Source organism: Acanthaster planci, linkage group LG21 (genome assembly GCF_054643075.1).
Source record: "Acanthaster planci isolate LZ-2023a linkage group LG21, COTS_SCS, whole genome shotgun sequence".
In the NCBI taxonomy this organism is placed as follows: domain Eukaryota; kingdom Metazoa; phylum Echinodermata; class Asteroidea; order Valvatida; family Acanthasteridae; genus Acanthaster; species Acanthaster planci.
The window spans coordinates 6,557,215-6,579,025 of record NC_141797.1 but is presented as its reverse complement, the minus strand read 5'-3'; the positions used below and the strand labels follow the sequence as shown (position 1 = coordinate 6,579,025).

At 40.6% G+C, this 21,811-nt stretch overlaps 1 protein-coding gene across 1 annotated transcript; it reads left to right on the top strand.

The window, feature by feature from the left end:
• Positions 1 to 19,082: 19,082 nt before the first annotated feature.
• LOC147795738 (uncharacterized) lies at positions 19,083 to 19,733 on the top strand. Its single transcript, XM_087131463.1, has one exon. It carries the CDS (start codon positions 19,083 to 19,085, stop codon positions 19,731 to 19,733), a length of 651 nt encoding a protein of 216 aa, XP_086987589.1.
• Positions 19,734 to 21,811: the final 2,078 nt, after the last annotated feature.

Genomic DNA, 21,811 nt, shown 5'->3' with positions numbered 1-21,811 from the left:
ATTTTAATCTAGTAATAATGCAAGTTACAAAGATTTTATATTATTTGACCATTATAAAGTTTGGTAGATATAATTGCAATCAATTGATTACAACAGAGGAGTAGTAGGGAAGGGCGTAGCAGGGATTTCACTCAACCTAGCGCAGAAGGGGACTTCCCAAGACCCCGTGACCCAAAAACTCGTGACCCAAACCAGCATTCGCGGAGCCCAGAACCCAAAAGGGGAATTCCCCCGGGGACTTTTCACCATGGGGGAAAAATAGCTCACAAGGGAGCGCTCCAGGAAAAATGAGATAAATTTTAAAAATGTACATATAAAAGATATATGAAGACACCGCCAAAATCACAATGCCGACATTTCTTGATAAATTTTAGGCGATTGAAAAAAATCATTCCTGGCAGACTTTGTCAAACGATATAACATTCTATTATCGCCGTCCGCTAAAAAAGTCATTCAAAACTGAAGCTCATAAAAGCGATTCAAGAGAGTCAACAGCAATTTAGAAATCACACGAGACAATCTTATCGCCAGCTTTTAAAAATAGTGCGTGACAATGATATACCAAAAAAATGCGAACAGACCTAATTTCTGTGATTAAAGCGTACATTAATCCGCAGGCGATTGAAGAAGTAAACATCCGAAAAATTAGGTGATTCAGAGACAATTATAGAAATTGGGAACTGATAACTAATTTCTCTGCCGACGACTTGATTCACTTTTTTGATTTTTACAAAAAGTGCATCGAAGACAAGGCTCTAGGCGAGTTTAAAGAAATTGGTTCATTTAAATTAAAAACGGCAATCAAGGTCCAGTTTCAAGCAGAAAAGCCCAGAGCAGAAACTAAACTCGGCGTTTTCACTTTACGAGTAAATACAACGCGGTCGTCTCTAAAAAGGAAATTAAAAAAGTTTTAACCCAACCATTCGCCAAACATCTACAGGATATCGAAGCTAACGAACAGAGAGACTAGGGTTGGGTTTTTAAAAAAGTAGTCGCGTTTTTATATCAACGTGGTGAAACATAATCCAGTTGGAGCCACTTATATTCCACGTCCAAAACTATTTGGTTTATAAGAAAGCAATAATTTACGTTCAAAATAAAGAGTAAGAGTGCATTCCCTAGGCATTGAGAGCAGCCTTAAAATTTTATTCCAAAAATGTTAAACATCAGTTGGAAATCAACTCAAATTACCAAATAACTAACGAGCACACCTCGACCTACACTAAAGAAGACGCCCTAAATTTCAAAAACATAGACTTTCCAGCACCCGTGTCACAAATTCCACGCATTGAATCACAAAATAATTTAGCCATGAATGTATTTGGTTATGCTGAGAAAGAATGCACTTATGTGCTTTATAAAACTAAACGCGCCGGCAAACACATCAATTTACTTTGTTTCACTAAAGGCGAAACGATTCATTATTGCTGGATTAATCACCTTTCTTGATTTATGGGCGACGTCAATAATCAGAACGGTAAAACTTACTGGTGTTTTAAATGCCTGTCACATTTTCAAACGAAAGAAAGGTTACACAACCACCAGGAAGATTGCCAAGGAATGGACACGGCGGCGTGCAAGGTAGTACTCCTCGAAAAAGGGAAAAACATTTTCAAGTTGAAAATTATAAAAATACGCAGATTTCGAGTCTGTTTTGGAACACCTCCCACCAAAAGAATTAAACACAGTCAAAACGCAAATTCCCAAGCCTTGCGGTTATTCTTACGCAGTTGTCAGATGCGGTGGAATTTGCACGGGTCGCGAAACTTACAGAGGCCCAGACGCGACACATAAATTTGTGCAGCCGCTTTCTAGAGAAGTCGCCAAGATAAACAAATCTTTTGCCAATTCTAAGCCTCTAACTTGGTCTGACAAGTTGCAGAAAATCTACAAAAATTGTAACACATGCTGGATTTGCGAAAGACGCATTGGCAAAACCAAAGAATCTCAATGCCAATGTAAAATTCCAGATGAGCCAAAAACAAAGAGCAAAAAGGCAGCCTTTAGTTCAGTAAAAGAAAGCGGTGTTAGAGATTACATTTGTATGACATGTATGAAGCCCATCAATACGTTCCGCAAAGTTCGCAATCATTGACACGTAACGGGCAAATGTAGAGGCCCCGCACATGTCCATTGCAATCTAAAACTAAGAGTAGTCCCAAATCAAACGCCCGTCCCTGTGATTTTGCACAATTTAGAGAAATATGACGCGCATCTAATTATGCAGGGCGCTCAAGCGTTTAATGACAGTAAAATTAGCGTCATAGCCAAAAACACCTAGAATTATATTTCATTTAGTTTTGATCAACTCAGATTCCTAGATTCGTTTCATTTCATGGCGTGGCGATCGACTGGTTAAAAATTGTTCGCCTGAAGATTTTAAATTGCTCCGCGAAAGGTTCCCAGAAAACAAGGGAGTACTTTTAGAAAAGGGAATTTATCCGTACGAATACATAGATTCTTTTGATAAATTTGAAGAATTGTAACTGCCTCCTAGTCGAGCTGCTTTTTACAGCTTGTTAAGGTAGGCGTCTGTTTAAGGAAGAATATTCCCTGGCGCAAAACGTGTATGTAGAAAACTTTTAACTCCCGTAATCTCGGATCGGAGATTACTACGATTTATACGTAGAAACGGACGTATTATTACTAGCGGGCGTATTTGAAAACTTTCGCAAAGTGTGTAAAAAGAATTACAGCATTGACCGGGCAAATTATTACACCTCACCTGGTTTATTTTGGGACGCACTTTTAAAGCATTCCGGCGTTGAACTAGAGCTCTTGACAAATATCGATAAGCATTTATTTTTCGAAAGAGCAAAACGCGATGGCATTTCGAGCGTCGGAATAAAGCGCTACGCTAAAGCGAATAATCCAGATTGTAGTTCACTATCGAACGTTACAAAAATATTCAGAACTCGGGCTCCAAGTTAAAAGAAGTTCACCGCGTAATGTCATTTAAACAGACCCCATGGATAAAAAGTTATATCGATAACAATACCGAACTGCGGCAAAGTCTGATTTCGAAAAGGACTTCTTCAAATTAAAGAATAACTTGGTTTTTGGTAACACAATGGAAAATGAGCGATTTCGCATAAACGGTCATTATTGAGAGACTTACACGACGCTGACTAATACCAGAAGCTAACTCTTAAACCAAATTATAAAGCGACTACGCCTTTTTCGGAATGTGATCTCTCATTCGTCGAAGTGTATCGCATAAAAACAAATCTAAATAAACCAATCTACTGCGGAGTAAGCGTGCCAGACCTATCTAAAACTTTAATTTATGATTTCTATTATAATACGCTATAAACAGATTTCGGTTCAAATGTATGTTTATTGTACACAGACACAGACAGCCTGCTCGTTGAGGTTCAAACTGACAATTTAACTAAATATCTGCGCAAAAAGCGCAAGGTGCTCGATTTTAGTAATTACCCAACTGATAATAAGCTTTACGATCCGAAAAATAAAAATTCATTGGTAAAATGAGAGACCAATTCGGGGGCCAAACAATTTTAGAGGCCATTTGCATAAGGCCGAAAATGTACTCGATTTTAACCGAGCGTCAAAATTTGAAAAAAGGCGAAAAGAATTACAAAAGTAGTGACCGAGAAACGTTTGTCACACAAAGCGTATAAAAACACCCTATTTGAAAAAAAACGCAGCATTTTAATAAGCAGCGATTATTCAAATCGGATAAAAAACTGATATCTACGGTGTCGCGAAATAAATTAAGTCTCTCGCCGCTAGATACGAAACGAATGGAACAAGTTCGCTCGTTGAATCTTAATGACTGCTCACTGACAGAAAAAGATCGAAAACACATTTATACATTCAGAGAAAGTGGCATTTTCTTCGGATTTCGAGGTATCCAGTATCGAAGGCCTTCATGGCTTCTCAGTTTAGAGCTTGATGCACCTTTTCTTAGGCGAGCGGATAAGAGTCGGTTTCCACGTTATAGGTTATCTGCCTCACATAAGGTCCAATTTCATGAGCCATATGAAAACTCTTCGTCCAGGTCTCACAACCCATTCACCATTCATAGACCAAAGACATTTAAACCCAGTTTGGGGGTACATGTAGTTGGATCTGGTGAGGCTACACGTCAAGAGGACCCTGTCACAAGTTAAGTCCCGAGTCACAAATTGCATGAAACATTCTCCACAGAGACACAATAAAAGCAGACATTCTAATAAATTAGTTCAGAACCCTTGATCTAGTGTGATAATACGGGAAAAACAAAAATGGCGAGAAATTGGTTCATGGTTTTCTGCTCATTTGGTTCAACGAATTGTGGAATGCACGAGTAGCTGTATCGCGCGGGATTACATTACTGTCGATCCGGACTACGTGTAAATATATAACAAATGCAACTGAAACGCCTCACAAATTCACTCATGGTTGGTGCACCACATTGCCTGTGGAGTTTATCAGGTTTGTGATTACGGAGCTGCCTGTATTTCTGAAAATTGTTTTTCTTGTCAAGAAACGTCCATTTTTATCCGTTAAATCACTCTCCCCTAAAAGAAAAGTGAGTACAGCTTTTAAATACTGACTCATAATAAAGACAATAAGTGTCCAGGGAGGCGTTCCTGTATATCGCAATAGGTCAGCTCAAAGACGCTGCAGTCCACCCTTGGGGTTGTTTGATCGAATTAAGGTACACGTCAAAAGCCAATGTGGCTCAAGTGAAGTACGAGTCACAAATTCACATATACAAATATACTTCATTATGTTAATTCTTGTTTGACGAATTAAACATTTAGCTTAATTATTCGGGATAACGCTGACTTTCATAACGCTAAACTTTGATTATGCGGCTCGTCAAAAATGTCCATAGTGGTTCAAATACGTCAGAGAATTGCTGAACTCAGATGTTGTACATTGTAAACATTATCGGCAAACTAGCTATGATACCATTTACAAAGTACATTCCGACAATAATTTAAAGCACAGATTTGTTAATATAATGGCTACAAGTGTATAAAGAATTCATTCAATAAACGCATCAAAGTTTCTACTTTTGGAAAGGAGATTTTTTTTCATGAAATCACTGAAACAAATTGTGCCGTTATTATCTATCACAAAAGGTGTAAGGGTATACCTCCTCTATTTTACACATTACCTTTATAGCAGTATGTAGTCCGACATCTTTTGAGAGTGCATCTATTTTTTACTGATTACAAACAAAAAGTTTCAAAATCCTGAGGAGTTTATTATGATTTAAGTAGAGAAAAAGAACTCCCGAGTGTATATAGTAAATTCACGTGATTAAAAGCACCGGTTAAGGCCTTCTGCTTCCTGAAAACTATATTAAACTTTTATGATTTCAAAACCTCTGGCCCTGGCCACTTTTCACCAGTCAGAGATAGGTTGATCCGTTTTGTACATGATGATTAAATATAGATTTCTGATGTGTGAAGTCGTTCAAACGTTTTCAAACGTTTGAAACTTGTGCTTCGTACATCGGAATTTTATGTGATGGTAATTTGCTCTCTCTAAGCCATTTCATGGGAGGACTGATGTATGAATACCTTCCTTATAAAATGGTAAATGAAAAACAAAACTAACCCTACGCAGTCCTCAATCTTCCAACTCGATCGAGGACTGTTAGGGTTTATGATATGCATGTTTTTGGACTAAGTCGTCAGTGGTATGTCCTAGTCTCAGAAAGCGGAGGTCAAAAGATGATTTTATTTCACTATGGTCGACCGTCCAATTGGTCCCATGCATCTCCCCGAATAAAGTGTGGTTCACGTAGTATGAAATGGCTACACACAGGGGCTGCAACTTGTCCCTCAGCGGCGGCTGAATGCGCCACAGATACTTATAAATCGAAACAAAGTTGACTTAATTCGTTGCCCTGTCAAAGAATGTCACATAGTAGAATGCGTCATTACACTCCATGTTTGTTATAACATATTTACATTCCGTTATTGTATTTTATGTTTTATCACACTTTGTCATCGTAATATGTTCGTTTAACTTGGCATAAATACATAGATCACTTTTAATTGAATTTCTGCAGTTAATTTCACATAAGAGCTCTCACGAGATGAGGTGACATTGAAGTAGGTTTATCTAATATTTTATGTATGTGCTAAAGGGAGTGAGAGGAATATGTGGCTTATTGTGTGAACTCTGGGGATTGTTGCTAATTTTGTGGAAAGTTTTAGCTGTGAGAGGTGGGAAAAGAGTACAAAGTTTGACGAAGCGATACATTGGCGAGAGGTTTATATCGATTTTATCGTCTCCGTTATGTGTGTTTCAGTAATGTCGACGAAATCAATGATGTAAAACATAGCAGTGTGTTTCTTTTCCGGAGACCCGGATGAATCCAAGGAGTGATTTTTTTTTCGGCCAGTACTGATTTAATGATAAAGTCTTACAAAATGTTAACTGTTAAAATTTACAATGTCGGTGTTTAAACTGAATGGTAACGTTAACTTCATTTACCTGGATTTTTTTGTTGCAAAAAATCATTAACAATGCTAAATTGAAGATGCTACTTTTAGTAAATAATTGACTTTTGTGTGTCCAAATGTGAATCCAAATAAAACTGCCTCATTTCGAGGAACCAGTGTACTTGACATCGTACCTTTGGCAAATCCTTTCAGAGAGATTATGTTTAGCTTGTGCATTCACCAGTGTGAAGCTTTTCCCGGAAACTTTGAGAGGAAAAAATGAGCAGCTTGCAAGTTTCCTCGTTTCTTTCGATTGCACCACATGTCGTTGTGTAATGTTCATGATTACGAAAGTAATTGAAAGGATTTCTAACTGAAGGCAGCAATAGTGTAAAGAGAATCTTGGGGGAACGGGTTGCAGGTTGGAACCCAAGTGTTATAAGTACACAAGACAAACACTTGCTCAACAGCGTGGACACACATCCAATGCATCCACCCATTATCAAATTGCCCAATTCAGTCGAACCTTTACCGGTCTGTCTGGATAGTCGATAGTCTAGAATGTGTATAGGGATTGGACAGATAAGGGGGTACCCCTCCGTCCCATATCTTGCCTGGTATAGTGTTGAAGACCCTAAACATTCTTTGTACACAGTGATCGCCACCGCCAGGTAGCTGGTAACCCACAGACTTGCCATGTTTCGCTGCGGCATACTGGAGTAAATAAATGGTGGAAAGATGCACGAAGAAGACGTGCAGTTTTGTTCAGTAGTCCTCAGGAGTAAGTGAGTGATCTCTGCAGATGCTCTCGAAAAATCGAAATCAGCGACGGTTGTTTGGCAAAAGTCGGATGTTTTTAAAGTCAGTTATGACATTTTGCGTTTCTGGCGGTAGAAAACAAGTACCCAAAATATGAACTGCGATATTTATATCACAAGTCGCAATCCTAAAGGTTCCTACGGTAAAAAGAAGGTGGGAACATGCCGCAGGGATGCATTTAACAACGTGATGAGGTTTCATGCCTAGACAGTTGTGGATAATGACAGAAAGGACAACGAATATTCCCATGTTTCATTTTCCTCTGGACCAGCTACATTCTCTCAGTTTTCTTGTGCGTATTTTTTGGAGAATTTTTATTAGTTGGTAATTCTGTTTATTGTTAAGAGAGACGTTTTGGGGATGTAAAGACGTAACCAGACTTTCATTGTCATCGGAATATCAGAACAATCACTAAAATTATCGATATTTAAGTCCCCGATGACGATGGCTTCTGTCTCAAGCGGCCATGTTGAACATGCGGAAGTGTTTCGGACACGCTTGCGCGATAGCCACGATCCTTTGCAAATGTAACTCCGAGCATTCCTTGTAGCCCATAAGCGGTGCGTAATTTGTTTTGTCCTTGCAGCACGTGCGGTACTGGCGGTGGCCATCATCGACCCTTTTGATCTCTGTATATGCTGACTCCTTATGTTTAATATCTTCGGACCCTGACCCGTCCACCATTCATAACCAGAAGACGTTAAGTTTACTGTGGGTATCGTTTTAATTGGATTGGGTCGGGCTCCGTTAAGGAGAAACGACAAAAAAGTGGAGATTTTTTTAATCCAAGAATCTCCACCTTTTGAGTCGTTTATCCAACTTAAGCATGTCCTTCCTTTCACTATTATTGTCCATATAGTACAAAAGAAAAAAGGCTTTACTGGTGCTTTGAGTGCACTGAGATGAATTCCACCATTTGTCCAGCGTTGGCTGGTTTTGTACATTTGCATGCACATAAAGGCTTTATTTCTGCCCCAAGCTGTTGAGTAATTCCTCGGCTAGGTGCGCAACTGTTATTCGCATGTATACATGCTTTACACGAAGTTGCAAACAGACACGCACCATCAGTGTATCGCGCGGCACACACACTGTCTTACGGTCCAAGTGGATTTATATGTAAATGTTAGTTTCGGAAATACTCCCTATGCTAAATTAAAGTTAGCAAAGACTACCTATATGACGATACAGAGCTGGGGACCTTTTACACTATCAAGCAAGTTTCCCGAGTGACTGATATGAGAACTACAGTTTACTGTCTCTTCAATGAAGACTACGTTTACAACCTTGGAAGTACACACATACTCTTCGAAATCCCTCAGTCACCAAAGGAAATTCTTTCGTTTGGAAAATACATGCATTTGGGATATCATCTGATTCATCTGGTAAGTATCATACGTAAGTATCTAAACGATTAATCTGTTTTGCAAAATAGTACATGAATTGTGACTGTCGAAGTTGTTTTTGAAAATTGTTTAATAACAGCGAAAGAGTTAAACTGAAGTTTAACCGAAATAAAGTGGCCAAATGTGGATTTTAAATAAATACACAAATAAAAATGAAAGAAATAATGCAAATTATACGTAACCATTAGCATATCAATCTAAATTAAAATGGAGAAAAGATGAAATTAAAATAAGATGGAGTGGAAATGTAAAAATTAAACTAAAATGGAAGGGGTTGTGGAAATGAAGGAGAGAAATTAAAAACATTATATAGTGCAGCGTAAAGAGCGGTTCACCTTAATTGAAAATTGCTAATCTCAACAGAAAATGTTACCACGTCAAAAATAAGAATTTGAGTGTCAACCGTATTCAACGTCTGAAACAATCTGCTTTATTTTGAGAGCGTTTCTCATCGTGCTTGACATTGTAATTTAATGTCACAAGTGCTTTTTCTGTGTCTATCAAGTCAAGTTTCATCTTTTTGAAGAATGTCCAACTGTACATTGTTAAAAACTGTACATTCGTTTTAAGAATTTACAGTTAACTGTACATTAATCTCAAGAATAATCGACACTTTACTTAATAGGGTGACGTCACAAGAGTGGTTTAAACGTCAAGAGCACTCCTTCACGAGTAAAGTTTTGGGTAATAAATCACATAAAACGGTCTCTAAAGAGAAACAGTAAACGCAAACATTCTAATGAATTTGCTCAAAACCTCGGCCTGGTCTTGTGTGATAATTCTCGGAAAAATCGAAAATGGCATAATAGGTTCACAGGTTCATACTCGGTATTGCCACTCACGGTCCAACGAATTAAGAACTACATGGCCAGCTGTAATTACGATCCTGATTATATGTAAATATAAAACAAATGTAACTGAAAAGCCTCGCAAAATTAATCATAGTCGGTTCATCACGCTTTCAGTGGCGAATATCAGGTCTCCGATTGAGGGGCTGCCGCCAAATCATCCAATAAACGCATAGAAGTTTCCGGTTTCGGTAAAAATGATGTTTCTCATGAATTCACTGATACAAATCGTGCCGTTCTGAATATGCCATCTGCCTCAAATGGTGTCAAGATCTACCTCATTTATTTTATATATTCACTTTATAACAGCAGTCCGACATCCTTTGAGGGTGCATAAATTTTTACGAATTACAAACTAACAACTTCATAATCCTGAGGTTTATTTAGATTTAGGTAGCCAGAAAATCCGTAGGCCTAATTAAAGTACATAGTAACTTGAACTGATTAAAGGTACCGGCCAAATCCTTCCAAACCTTGAAAGCTCTATTAAACTTTTATGAATTCCAAACCTCTGGCCCTGGCCACTCTTCACCATGTTTGGTGGGCGATTGAGCAGATATCCCGCCATCACTGAGAGAAATGATGAGATTCAAAGAGGGTGTACGGGTTTCCGTTTAGCTCCTACTGAGTTCTCAAAATCACCGTTTTATATCACTAGGCCTATATGTCCAACTAAGACAAGTTATTCTTCCAAAAACTATTGCCTTCTCATCCAGTAATCATTTAAACCCATATTATTTGGTCGAAGTGAGAGTTTTTGGTTGGGGGGGGGTTGAAACCATGCCTCCATAACGTTAAGCCAGCACTACCGCTTCACCGAACACGACAGGCGTGGCCGGCCACGGGCTTGAACCAGTGCCCATTGATCCCGTAGCACTCACCACAGCCATTTCTGATGCCCTGATATCGAAGGCTCTTCTTGGCCTATTAATTCCAGCGCTGACTGAAACGATTGCAGATACTATCAGCAACGACATTCATAATGCTTTGCAGCTGGAGTCCGAATCCAGGGATGCCAGAATTCGTCAACTCGAGCAAGAAGTCCCGTTTGCATGATACGGTAGACGCACATGAACAGTATTTAAGGCACAATTGTTTGATTGTGCACGGCATTCCTGAGACTTCACAGCCAAAAAACCTGATAAATTGGTCATCAGGCAGCCAATCTACACCTTGGACTGACGATTAGCTCTGAATCTATAGACCGCTCTCATAGGATCGGACCGCGCCTAGATAAAACTGATTGTCCTCGAGTTTGACCGCTGCTTGTAAAATTCGTGGACTATAATACTCGTACTTCCTTTTATCGCCATAGATCGAAGTTCAAGGGAACTAACATCTATGTCCATAAAAGTCTGACCAAGGTAATAATGAACTAGTTCATTACTTCAAAGGCCCATTCCAAGACTTCAAAAATCTGGTCTCAAGACGGTAGGATTAAAATCCGGCAGAATAATGGCTCTCGGGTCGTCATCGGGTGTAATGATGACCTCAAGAAGCTGAACAAGAAGTATTCTAAAAAAAAACAGGATAAGTAGGCCCGCTCATCGTATGTCTCAAGTAGAATTTAATCCATCTTAATATGAACTGGATACCCAATTCTAGTTCTCACTCATTCCTTAGGTGGTTTAATTTTTTTCTTATTCCCCTTTCATATACTTAAATTCCAAAATATTTTCGTAAACAGCCTTTCGATAATCTACGTCATTTCCAGAATGATTTGAATTCAGCTGATTGGTCCCCGGTAATTAGATCTAATGATCCAAATGAATCTTATAATATTTTTTGGAAAATGTTTTTTTCCTTATATAATAAAAATGTGCCACTCATTAAAATGAAGCATTGTAGTAGAAATCCCAACCTAGGTCACTCTGGGTAACATCCGCTCTTTTAAAGTCTATCAATCACAAAAACAAACTTTATTACAAAATTTCTTCTTCCTCATCTATATACAACCCCGTTCTGCCAAACGGGTGTATTATACAATTATACAATTTGAAAAGGAGAAAAATAATATCAGAAATACTTGGAAGGTTATAAGCAGTGTCCTCAAAAATAAGTCTTTTTCTGAAATTTCAAGTATTCGTGTTAACAGCATGACTGTTAATAACTCCGCACTGATTGCGGAGAATTTCAACAATTTTTGTCAACATAGGACCTAAATTGGCCGATGGAATTCCTAATTGTCAAGCAAATGTTAAGGATTTTCTGCTGGAGCCAATGCATCATTTTTTTTCAATCCCCTAACCGATCATGAACTTTTTACTATTGTTTCTAATCTAGAGTTCCGGTCATGGTTCCATTAATTGGCTTCTTATTTAGCAGGTTTTTCATGCAGTTTCCAAGCCTTTGACTTTTATAATAAATTTATCTTCAAGCAGTGGAGTTATGCCCGATTCTATGGAAAAAAATATAATACCTGATTCTCAGTTTGGTTTTAGAGAGAACCACTCCACCATACATGCCATTTTATAGTTACTTGATAAAATTACTACGGGTCGTGACAAATCTCTTCATACCATGGGAGTCTTTCTGGACCTCACCAAAGCGTTTGATACCATAGATCATTCTATTCTTTTGACCGAACTTTTCCATTACGGTATCTGGGGTATTGCTTTGGAGTGGTTCGGGGATTACCTTTCCAGTAGCAACAATATGTCTGTATAGATGGTGTAAATAATGCTTTGAAGTATTTATCTTGTGGTGTACCCTAAGGGTCCCTATTGGGTCCCTTTCTTTTTCCCATTTATATTAATGATTTTCCTAATTTATCTTCGAAATTTTCCTTCATTATGTTTGCAGATGATACAAATTTGTTTTGTTCTCATAGTAAAGTTGACACACTCTTTGACACGGTGAATTTAGAACTTTCGCATGTCTCCAACTGCTCTTGTATTACCTTATATTTCTTACGGTACTCTTGCCTGGGGCAAAGTTTCTGTTTATCTAATGAATAGAATCCTGTTTTTACAAAAGAAGGACCTTAGAATTATTAATGGTGTTCATTTCGTAGTCCTTCTAATCCACTATTCTATAACCACAATACCTTTAAGGTTTCTGAGATTTACCTACTCCGGCTTGCCTTTTTATGCATCAATTTGTAGCAAACGAATTACCCAAGTCATTACAAAATATGTTTACTTTAATTTTTTTAAACACTCAGACACATATGTATCACACCAGGACTGCGTACGATTTCCACATTCCATATGTACGCCTTTCTCCATCTTTTAATTTCTGTTTCTTTTCAGGGTCCCAAATTTTGGAATACCTGAAGTAATAATCTTAAATCAATTAAAAGTTTGTAGGTCTTTACGAAACAACTCAAAGCCTGGCTTGTAGAAAAATGTATAGAGAGAAAAATAAATGTACCCCTGCGGAAACACAAAGAGAAAAACAATACTGATAAAAATAAATAAATACGATCACATAAATAATATTACAGAAATGAAGATAATCACACAGAAATACACACAACATAAATAAATTAAAATAACCACGCTCAAATAAAGACTGTACAAATTAAAACGTGAGAAAAATAGTAAGCCACAGAAATGAAGACAACAGAAATAAAGTCGACAGATACATGTATAAAGCTTGCGGCAGGATTTGTGCTTTCCTCGCTTATCTTGGCTGCAAAATACATGTACACTATCATTTATCCTTTCCATGGTGTAGGCAAATGTTTTATATCCTACACTTAAGGTACTGAAAAAAAATATTTGCCATACTTTCACTCTCTTATCTCTGACTGGAAGGTGGTATGTATGCCTTGCCCGCCTTTTTGCATGGTCATTTTTCTCCACCTTGGCCACTGCCGCAATATGAAATTTGTTTGCCGTTCATATGAAGCAGTCCCGTAATAGCTGTCCAAGATCGTCTGTCTTTCAGCTAAAAGTATCAACTCTGCACATTTGAATACCTGAACAAGTTGGGCCAAGCTACGAGCAGGACAAACCTTTCATTTCTGGGAAACATAGGGCTCACCAGAATTTCTTTTCTGCTTCCGTACATTCTGTATCCATGCTTGAGGATTTGACTTCCTCTTCCTTGAAACCAATAAAAGAAAAGCCATTCATATTGCTGTTCTTTTATATATTACTTCACAATGTATGTGTCGATTTGTTTCTTTGAGTCCGAGCCAAACCAATACTGACCTGAAGCGCATTAAATTATGATCCTTGAGAGGACCTGGCTGAAAAGAAAAGTTTCGGGCTGACAAGCAGACAATTTTTCACGCTAAAATCCCTTGCCCCTTTCAGTTAAAAATTGCAGTAGAATAAAACAAGTATCCCTACATGCTGTGGTATGTAAACGGTAACAAAAAACACCGAGCGTTTAAATACCTGGCCTTAAACAAATTGTGGTTTCAATGTCCAATTTGGACACTTAAAATAATGTTTCCTAAAAAAGTTAGGCTAAAAATATAAAGCAACATTCTAATTGTTTTGTTTTAATACTTCTTTCTCATTTGGTTCTTCGGCTTCTGCAAGGTATCTGGGGCATCGAATTGGTAGCTCATCAGCATGGTTATTATTGCTCAGACTAGCTTCCGCTGGGAGTTGTATACCTTGCTAGCTAGGAGTTGATGCTCCAATGTCAAGAACTGTTTCTGCAGGGGTAGGTCGTGGGTCCAAAGGTAACGTCTTCAATGGAAAAAAATGTAGACGACACATGGGCTTCACCTCAGAATCAGAGTTGGACTGATGAAAAAGAATTGCTGAAGACATTCTTCCCCACGGGTTTGGCCTGTGTTTGCAGTTGGGTGTCCATCTGATGAGGTCATAATGCCAGAGGGGCAATCTGCAGCAGCAGTCTGGTAGACTTGTGCTGGATGGCTAAACTGGTCCAACAAAATTGCCTTCAGGGAGAAAATTGAAAAAGTGGACTTTACATGGACCTTAATGATATGTGACGATTCAAAGATTCCATGATTTTACATTTTTAATTTGGGCGATTCGTAAAACATAGCCACACCTCACGTTTTTGTGGATTTTTTTTGTTAATAGCCTTTCTGTGGAAACTTCTTGGTGACGCACTGTATTGAGAAGTGCCTGTTTTCCAAAATGTCTCCATAAAAGGAAAGTTTCGAAATAAACTCACTGCAAAATCATTATGCTGAGTACAGGGGACATCCTCGACAAAGTGTCGAAAGCAAAGCAGCACTTGACACAAGACACAAGCTGCAAACACATCCTCTGCACAGTTCATACTCTGGCAGTGATTTGTTATCCAGTGCCTCCTTCACCACTTTAGTGACGCCCGAATCATGCTTGCCTAGAATCACACACAAATTATATCAGACTTGCATTGGGCAAGATCCGTTATGGATGAAAAACTTTAGGTTCTCCAGACTATCCATCATTCAAATTTTGAGCTTCCACAGTCATGAAAATACTAGTGCAGTTCAATAATATGAAGTGCTGAGCCGTAGCAAATTTAGTTTCATAATAATCAACTGATCTCAACAGGTAATCAACTAGTAACAATACAATAGGGGTGAGGACCAGTGACATTATTTTAACAAAGGAAATGATAAGAAAGGCTGCTTGGATTCTTGTAAATGACTACTTGTGCAGTATCTATCAAGCAAGCTGACCTACCTCCTATCTCCCTCTATAACTGTGCAAGTGGCACGTCCTCATCCTGGTCAGAATCTGGGAAGTTCGCAGTATCAAATACTCTCCCTTTCCACAGATCCTTTTTCCACTTCATGTGAACCACGGAACCAACCTGGATTCTATCGTTGAATATTAAGTCTTTCAAGGCTACAACTTTTTTTATCCATCCCTCACCCATTGGATGAGAACATCTGTGTAAGGATCCATGGAGCTTCTACCGACACAGAGCAGGGAAAAGCAAGACTTTCTCAACACCTCCAAATTGGCTTACTTCAGAAAGTTATTTCACCATGTAAACTTTCGTAATAAATTTGTGTCAAGTCATGTAGGCCAACAGAGCGTAGGGCTAGGCTAGGCCTAACGTCACACGTAACGTATTCGGTCAAGTTTCCGGACACGTACGAATAGTTGATTTGACGGTTTGACCACATTAAATTCCACAAACTGTAAAACCAAAATACTATGATTCTTCTGCATTATCTCTGTGCTGTAAGAAATTAGTATGTAACAGTAACACTTACCACTTGCAGGCTGGACAAGAAACATAATTCTGGCCTACCATGGCAGCCTAAGGTTGCACTACACCAAATACGCGCCCATACAAAACCGGGCAAAATTGGACCGAAATAGCGCCTCCTGTTTACTCTCGTGGAAAGGTTGGCCTCCGTTTTTTCAATGGAATCTCAAGATTATAGCCAGAAGATCAGCTTTCGTTTCACTTTCATGGGGATTAGCCACGAAAAATGTTTTTATTCTCCTTTCAAGAAAAATACCCCCAAAGATGCAGTAAAACTAAGCAACCATTTCTGGGTGACATAGCAGCCCACCTCTATCCAAAATGGGCCTGCGATTTAGGGCTTTTTGTGAAAGAAACACCTCTATTTGGAAACTATCAGTCCCCAATTCGAGATTTATAGAAAATTGTTATGACGCCTACTGATTATGGTCTGTCTTATTGTTAAAACCCCATAGGGTCACAATATTAATGAGTCATCGCTCAAATATCACCTCGAGGGCCGGCTTTGCAAAAGAAAAATCAAAACAAAGAAAATCTACACAAAATATGGAAATCAATTCAAAAAATTGAGTACATTTTCTTGTTTTTCTGAAGACGGATAATACAGTTTGTCTGTTGCCACTGAATGCGGCAGTGTTTTGTGCGCAATGACAATCTTATTCTGTAAACAAACGGAGAAATCAAACATCTTCAAAACTGCGGGACAGAGAGAAGAAAAACTACCAGAGAGAGGACGAGAAGACGGAACTGTTGATTGGACCTTTCCAATTTCTTTTTTCCCGGCGTCCATGCGGCAAAATAAGGCGAATTTCAGGCCCTCCTCCAGTTCTTATAAGACAGAATATTCAAGAAGCCCCTCCGAGAGACATGGTGTACATTCCTCTGATCTTTGACTATATTTGTTACTGTTTTGACAACTTCAGATGGCAAAACTGCTCATTTTCTCCACGCGTAAAGAACAAAAAAAACACTAAAAAGGAACAGGGCGCCCCCTTTCGGTCTGTTGCCATGGGTGCCACCATCTTGTCTTTATAGGTTAATAATAATAATTTAATAATTTATTCATTTATAAAGCACCAATTTCATATAGATATGTTCAAATGCACTGTACAATGAAGATATTAAGCGTGGAACAATGAATACATTTAAACATGGTTGAGCCGATGGCATACAAGGGCGCCTCGGGCAGCCGCCAAACGACCCACATTCACCAACATCAGTAAAGGGGAGACAGTATTCAGTTACAGTTTTAGAGGTGGGAGGAAACCCCAGAGGAATATTCTGGGTAAAACCCACGGAGCCAGGTAGGGCCTGAACACCCAATCCATATGTGGACCTAGCCGGGAATCCAACCCGGGACCACAGAGGTGGAAGGCGAGGAAAGATATACCTTGCCAATATGACTCCCGTGCACTACAGGGTGCATTCCACCAAATCATTGTATTTCTGCCGCGAGCTCATTAATATGTTGTGATCCCACGGGATTTTTACAATACGATAGGCCATAATTATGAGGCGTCGTAGAAATATTTCTATAAATCCCGAATTCGGGACTGATAGTTTCCAGTCTAGGGCAATTATTAATAAAAAGCCCCAAACTGTGGACCTATTTTGGATAGAGGCGGGAGGCTACATTCAGAAATGACCGCTTAGTTTTTTCTGCTATTTTAGGGGTATCTTCGTTCAAAGGCAAATAACATTTTTTTGTGGATTAGCCCCATGAAATTGAAACGAAAAGTGATCTTCAGGCCATGGTCTTGAATTTCCAGTGAAAAAAACGGGGGCCAGCCTCTGCACGAGAGTCAACAGGCGGCGTTATTTCGGTCGAATTTTGCAGTCTTTTCTATGGGCGCGTATTTAGTGTAGTGTAGTGTAACCTACACCAGGCAAGGGGTTAAATGAGTTAGGATGTGCTGGGGTGGATTGGAGAAGTAAGTAGCTCCGCTCCCACTGAAAATCCCATTGTTTAGCACGGTGTCTCAACATTAGCCTCTCCTAATTAAATCCTACTGTGTGGCTTCTTGTGCCAACCCTGTTTTTTATTGAATGGCAGAGGGTGTCAGCGTGTTCCTGGCGCTATAGCCAGATGCTCTGGGTAGGTGGAGCTCGTAGGCTTGCCTGCCAGTCCACCTAGGAGAGGGACAACTCTGATCACAAACCTGGGTAGGCTGAACTCGTTAGCCTACGTCGGCAGTCTGCCTAGGAGAAGGACAACCCCGATTTCAAACACGGGCACATAGTACACGTTAGGGCGGTTCTACAGGTGTTGTGAAGATACCGGCCACTCCCTGCAGCCCCTCCAGCCACCAGTCGTCCTGACTTAGTCATGCCATCGGTACAGCTGTAGGTGGTCACGTCGGTGGTGCTGAGGACTGCATCCCCTCCCCACCACCTTAATCTCCTCATTGCGCAGGTTCCCCCCCTTTTTTTTTTTAATTTTCCATACGTCCTGCGGCGACGGTTGGGCCAGTGACGGGGGCAGGTCCTGGATGGGACTAGCAGCCCCTAGCCTGCCCACTGCACGTATGGCAGCGCAGGTGTGATGGTGGTCCGGAGCCGGGATGGAGCGGCGTCCCCATTAGGCAGCTGCCTGGGCGACCGAGCAGCCCTTTTTAGGGTCCGCGCTGCTCGCTTCTCTGTGAGGACGGGCCTGGAAAAGATGGCCTAAAAATCGTCCGCTCTGCCTCTTCTTGCGGCGCGGCTGAAACCAGTGCTCTAACTGTTTCTACCTCAACTTCTCTCCCCATGTCTCGTGCTGATTCCAGGCCCATAAATGCAGCTAGCGAGTCCACCGCTTTCACTGATGGATCCTTCAAGGACCAATGGAACACTCTTTCGTCCACAATCCTTGAGATCGCCACTGGGATCTTGGGTCACACTCGCAGACGTCACCATGATTGATTTGATGACACATCTACAGAGATTCACAACCTCCTGAAGAGGAAGAATGCTGCACAATATCAATAACCCGTCCTCTAGCAGACTCCAAGCCCGTTTTGCTCTGCTTCACTCCCTTGCACAGACCCGTCTCCGCCAGATGAAAAATGACTGGTGGAGGAACAAGGCCTATGAGATCCAAGGCCTTGCTGACGCCCATGATCTGCATGGTTTCTATGACGCGGTTAAGACCATCCACAGACCGATCAGAGGCACTTCAGTTCCTGTGAGTTATGCTGACAACTCTATCCTCATCAAGGACCACCAAGGCATTCTTGCCCGCAGGGCTGAGCATTTTAGCGAGCTCCTTAACCGTGTTAACCCCATTGACCCAAGCGTGATCGACCGCCTCCCCTCTCTACCACCCATCCCTCAGCTGGACAACACTCCATCCTTTGCCGAGATCCATCAGGCTGCTAAGTGCCTTAAAAACAACAAGGCGGGTGGACCAGATGAGATCCCTGGCGATATCTTCAAGTACGGCAGACCCGTGCTCCTTTCTTAAGATCCTTCAGGAGTTTCACACTGGAATGTTTGCCTGTGTGGTTGTTGGGGACCTGCAATCGGAGCCTTTGGTGGTCAAAGTTGGAGTGAAACAGGGGTGTGTTTTTGCACCAGTCCTTTTCAACATCTACCTGGTTGCAGTGAATCTCCTTTCCCGACACCAGCTCCATTTCAATGATGGCATAACCTTCCGGTATCGGCTCGATGGTAGCCTCTTTAACTTGCGACGACTGCTAACCAAGACTATGACTCGGTCTAAGACAATCTTTGATCTGCAATATGCTGATGATGCCGCCTTTGTCAGCCACTCAGCAGCGGGTCTCCAAAGGATCATTGACACCATGACCGACACATACACCAGCTCTGGACTCGTCTTCAATGCCAGGAAGACGGAAGTGCTCCAGCATGTGTCCTGTGAAGGCCTCCCTCCTGATATACAATTTCAAGTTTGGTTGGAGAACATCAACAAAGTCGACAGCTTTGTCTACCTTAAAAGCATCCTGAGCTCATCCTGCAGTATTGGTGAGGAGATCCAAAACAAGTTACGGAAAGCTTCCAGTGCCTTTGGCAAGCTGTCACACCGAGTGTTTCTCAACCAGGGTATTACCATCTCTACAAAGGGTGCTGTTTATAAGGCTATCTGCATCTCCACCTTGCGCTATGGCTGTGAGGCCTGAACCATCTACAGAGCCCACATCAAATGTTTTGACACTTTTCATATTTGCTGTCTTCAGGGTATTCTCAGGCTGACCTGGGCAGATCGTGTTCCATATGTCTCCGTCCTCCAATCAGAAGGCTGTGTCAGTGTCGAGGCCCTCATTATTCAACGGGAGTTCTGTTGGATCGGACATGTCTACCAGATGCCTGAGGACCGACTCCCCCGCACATTTTTTTTTATGTTGAGCTTTCTACTGGTCAACGCAGCGCTGGAGGTCAGAATAAGCGGTTGAAGGAACATCTCAAGGCCATCCTGAAGAAGTTTCGAGTTCAACCTTCCCACCTGGAGCAGCTGGCAACGGACCGGAACACGTGGCGGACTGCGAGTCATGAGGCTGTGGATTGCTTTGAGGCTACACTCACCCGCGTACGCGAGGAACCACGTTGCCAACGCCATTTGAGACTGTACCAGGGGTTTCCTCCAGGCGATGGTGTCCCCTGTCCCATCTGTGGAAGGCGCTGCGCTTTGGAGTTTGGGCTACGTAGCCACCAGAGGAGCCATCAGAGGCGCCCATACCATCATTTTTATTTTTTTTTTAATCTCTCTATTCAACTGGGGGAGACGTCGTCATCATTTCGATGGACATCCATAACTAATAACACCAGGCAGATACCCCAAAATAGAAGTAAAACTAAGCGCTCCTGAACGTAGCCACCCGCCTCTATCAAAAATAAGTCGGCAATTTGGTGCTTTTTGTGAAAGAAATACCCCGAGCTGGAAACTATCAGTCAAAAATTCAGGATTTATGGAAAATGTCTATGATCCCTCCTGATTATGGTCTGTCTTATTGTAAAAATCCCTTTTGATCACAAAATATTAATGAGCTACGGCGCAGAATCACAACCCTCGGTCACCCCTACAACCTGGCAACCCATGCACAAAAAGTGCAGTAATTAGACTGGCGCACGTCATCTACTTGTAAATTTCGCCTTCTAGTGGATACCAGACTAAACAGAGTCCCCTACCGCCCTTTTACAGGGAATTCCGTGGGATAATAATGCCAGCGTAACAACGTCGTAAGCTGTTTCCGTCCTTATGCTGGAAGAAAAATCAGACAAATTTTCTTCCGCCCTTTTCATTCTGTTAATTACGTCACGATGACGTAAGCCTTTGTGCCCACATGTATAGCATATGAAAGAAATTTCCACACTCAAACAATTACTCAAGTAAAAAGGAATTTGACCTTTTGACTTCATTTTGCATGAACGACCCTTTTCTTGGCACCCGATTTTCTTTAATCACTGTATCATCCTGGTAAGCATGTTTATCTCGGAAAGATTTTCTTGAAATTGATTAGGCCTATCACCGGTTGTTGCAATTGCACAGAGATGAACCTAATTCCAAAACTTTTATCTTTAGGAAAATAATTTGTCTCATTCATTTACTGTGTTTACGGTGTGGCTTAGAAAATTTAGCTCTTCCAGTCTCGAATTACGCGGCAACACATTAGTTTGTTTCTATTTTCATTTTTAATTTTTTCAGGTAAATATAATAACAAAGAAATTGCTCGTTGAAAGTGTTGAGTTCAGTGTGTGGATGAAGAATAACATAAATGTTAAATAAATTTCTTTACAAAAAGGAGTTATGATTATTTCCCTGCGAAAGACATCAAATTTGCAAGACACTCTCATTCTTACGCTTGACAGTTAAATTTGCGGTTTTTGTAAGTTTCGTTTGGGTTGACATATGAATTGAGTCATCCACTGATCGAATAGACAAACGCCACTGGACAGTTTGATTACAGCGTGATTAAATTCTTTCTTGTTAGGTCCTTGGTGTCTTGGTGTAGGATGGAAAAAATGATGAAATATTATAATCATATTTTTCCTAGAGGAATATTTTTTTACGTAGTGTTCAACAGTGGGTGACGGACGAGTAGTCCGACCATGGTGCAGGCCAAGCAGGGATCCAAGGGTCAACTCAAATCCAGTGTAGTGACGCGGGATTAGGCCGCTGTAATCCCATAAGATTGCAAAAGTCCTGGGCCCATACGACATTGAACGCTGCTGAGTCAGCGAGCATCCTTTAAAATGTAAT

Bases quoted from the DNA above. Each gene is read 5' to 3' on its own strand.
- LOC147795738 (XM_087131463.1), top strand. From the start codon at position 19,083: ATGTTTGCCTGTGTGGTTGTTGGGGACCTGCAATCGGAGCCTTTGGTG.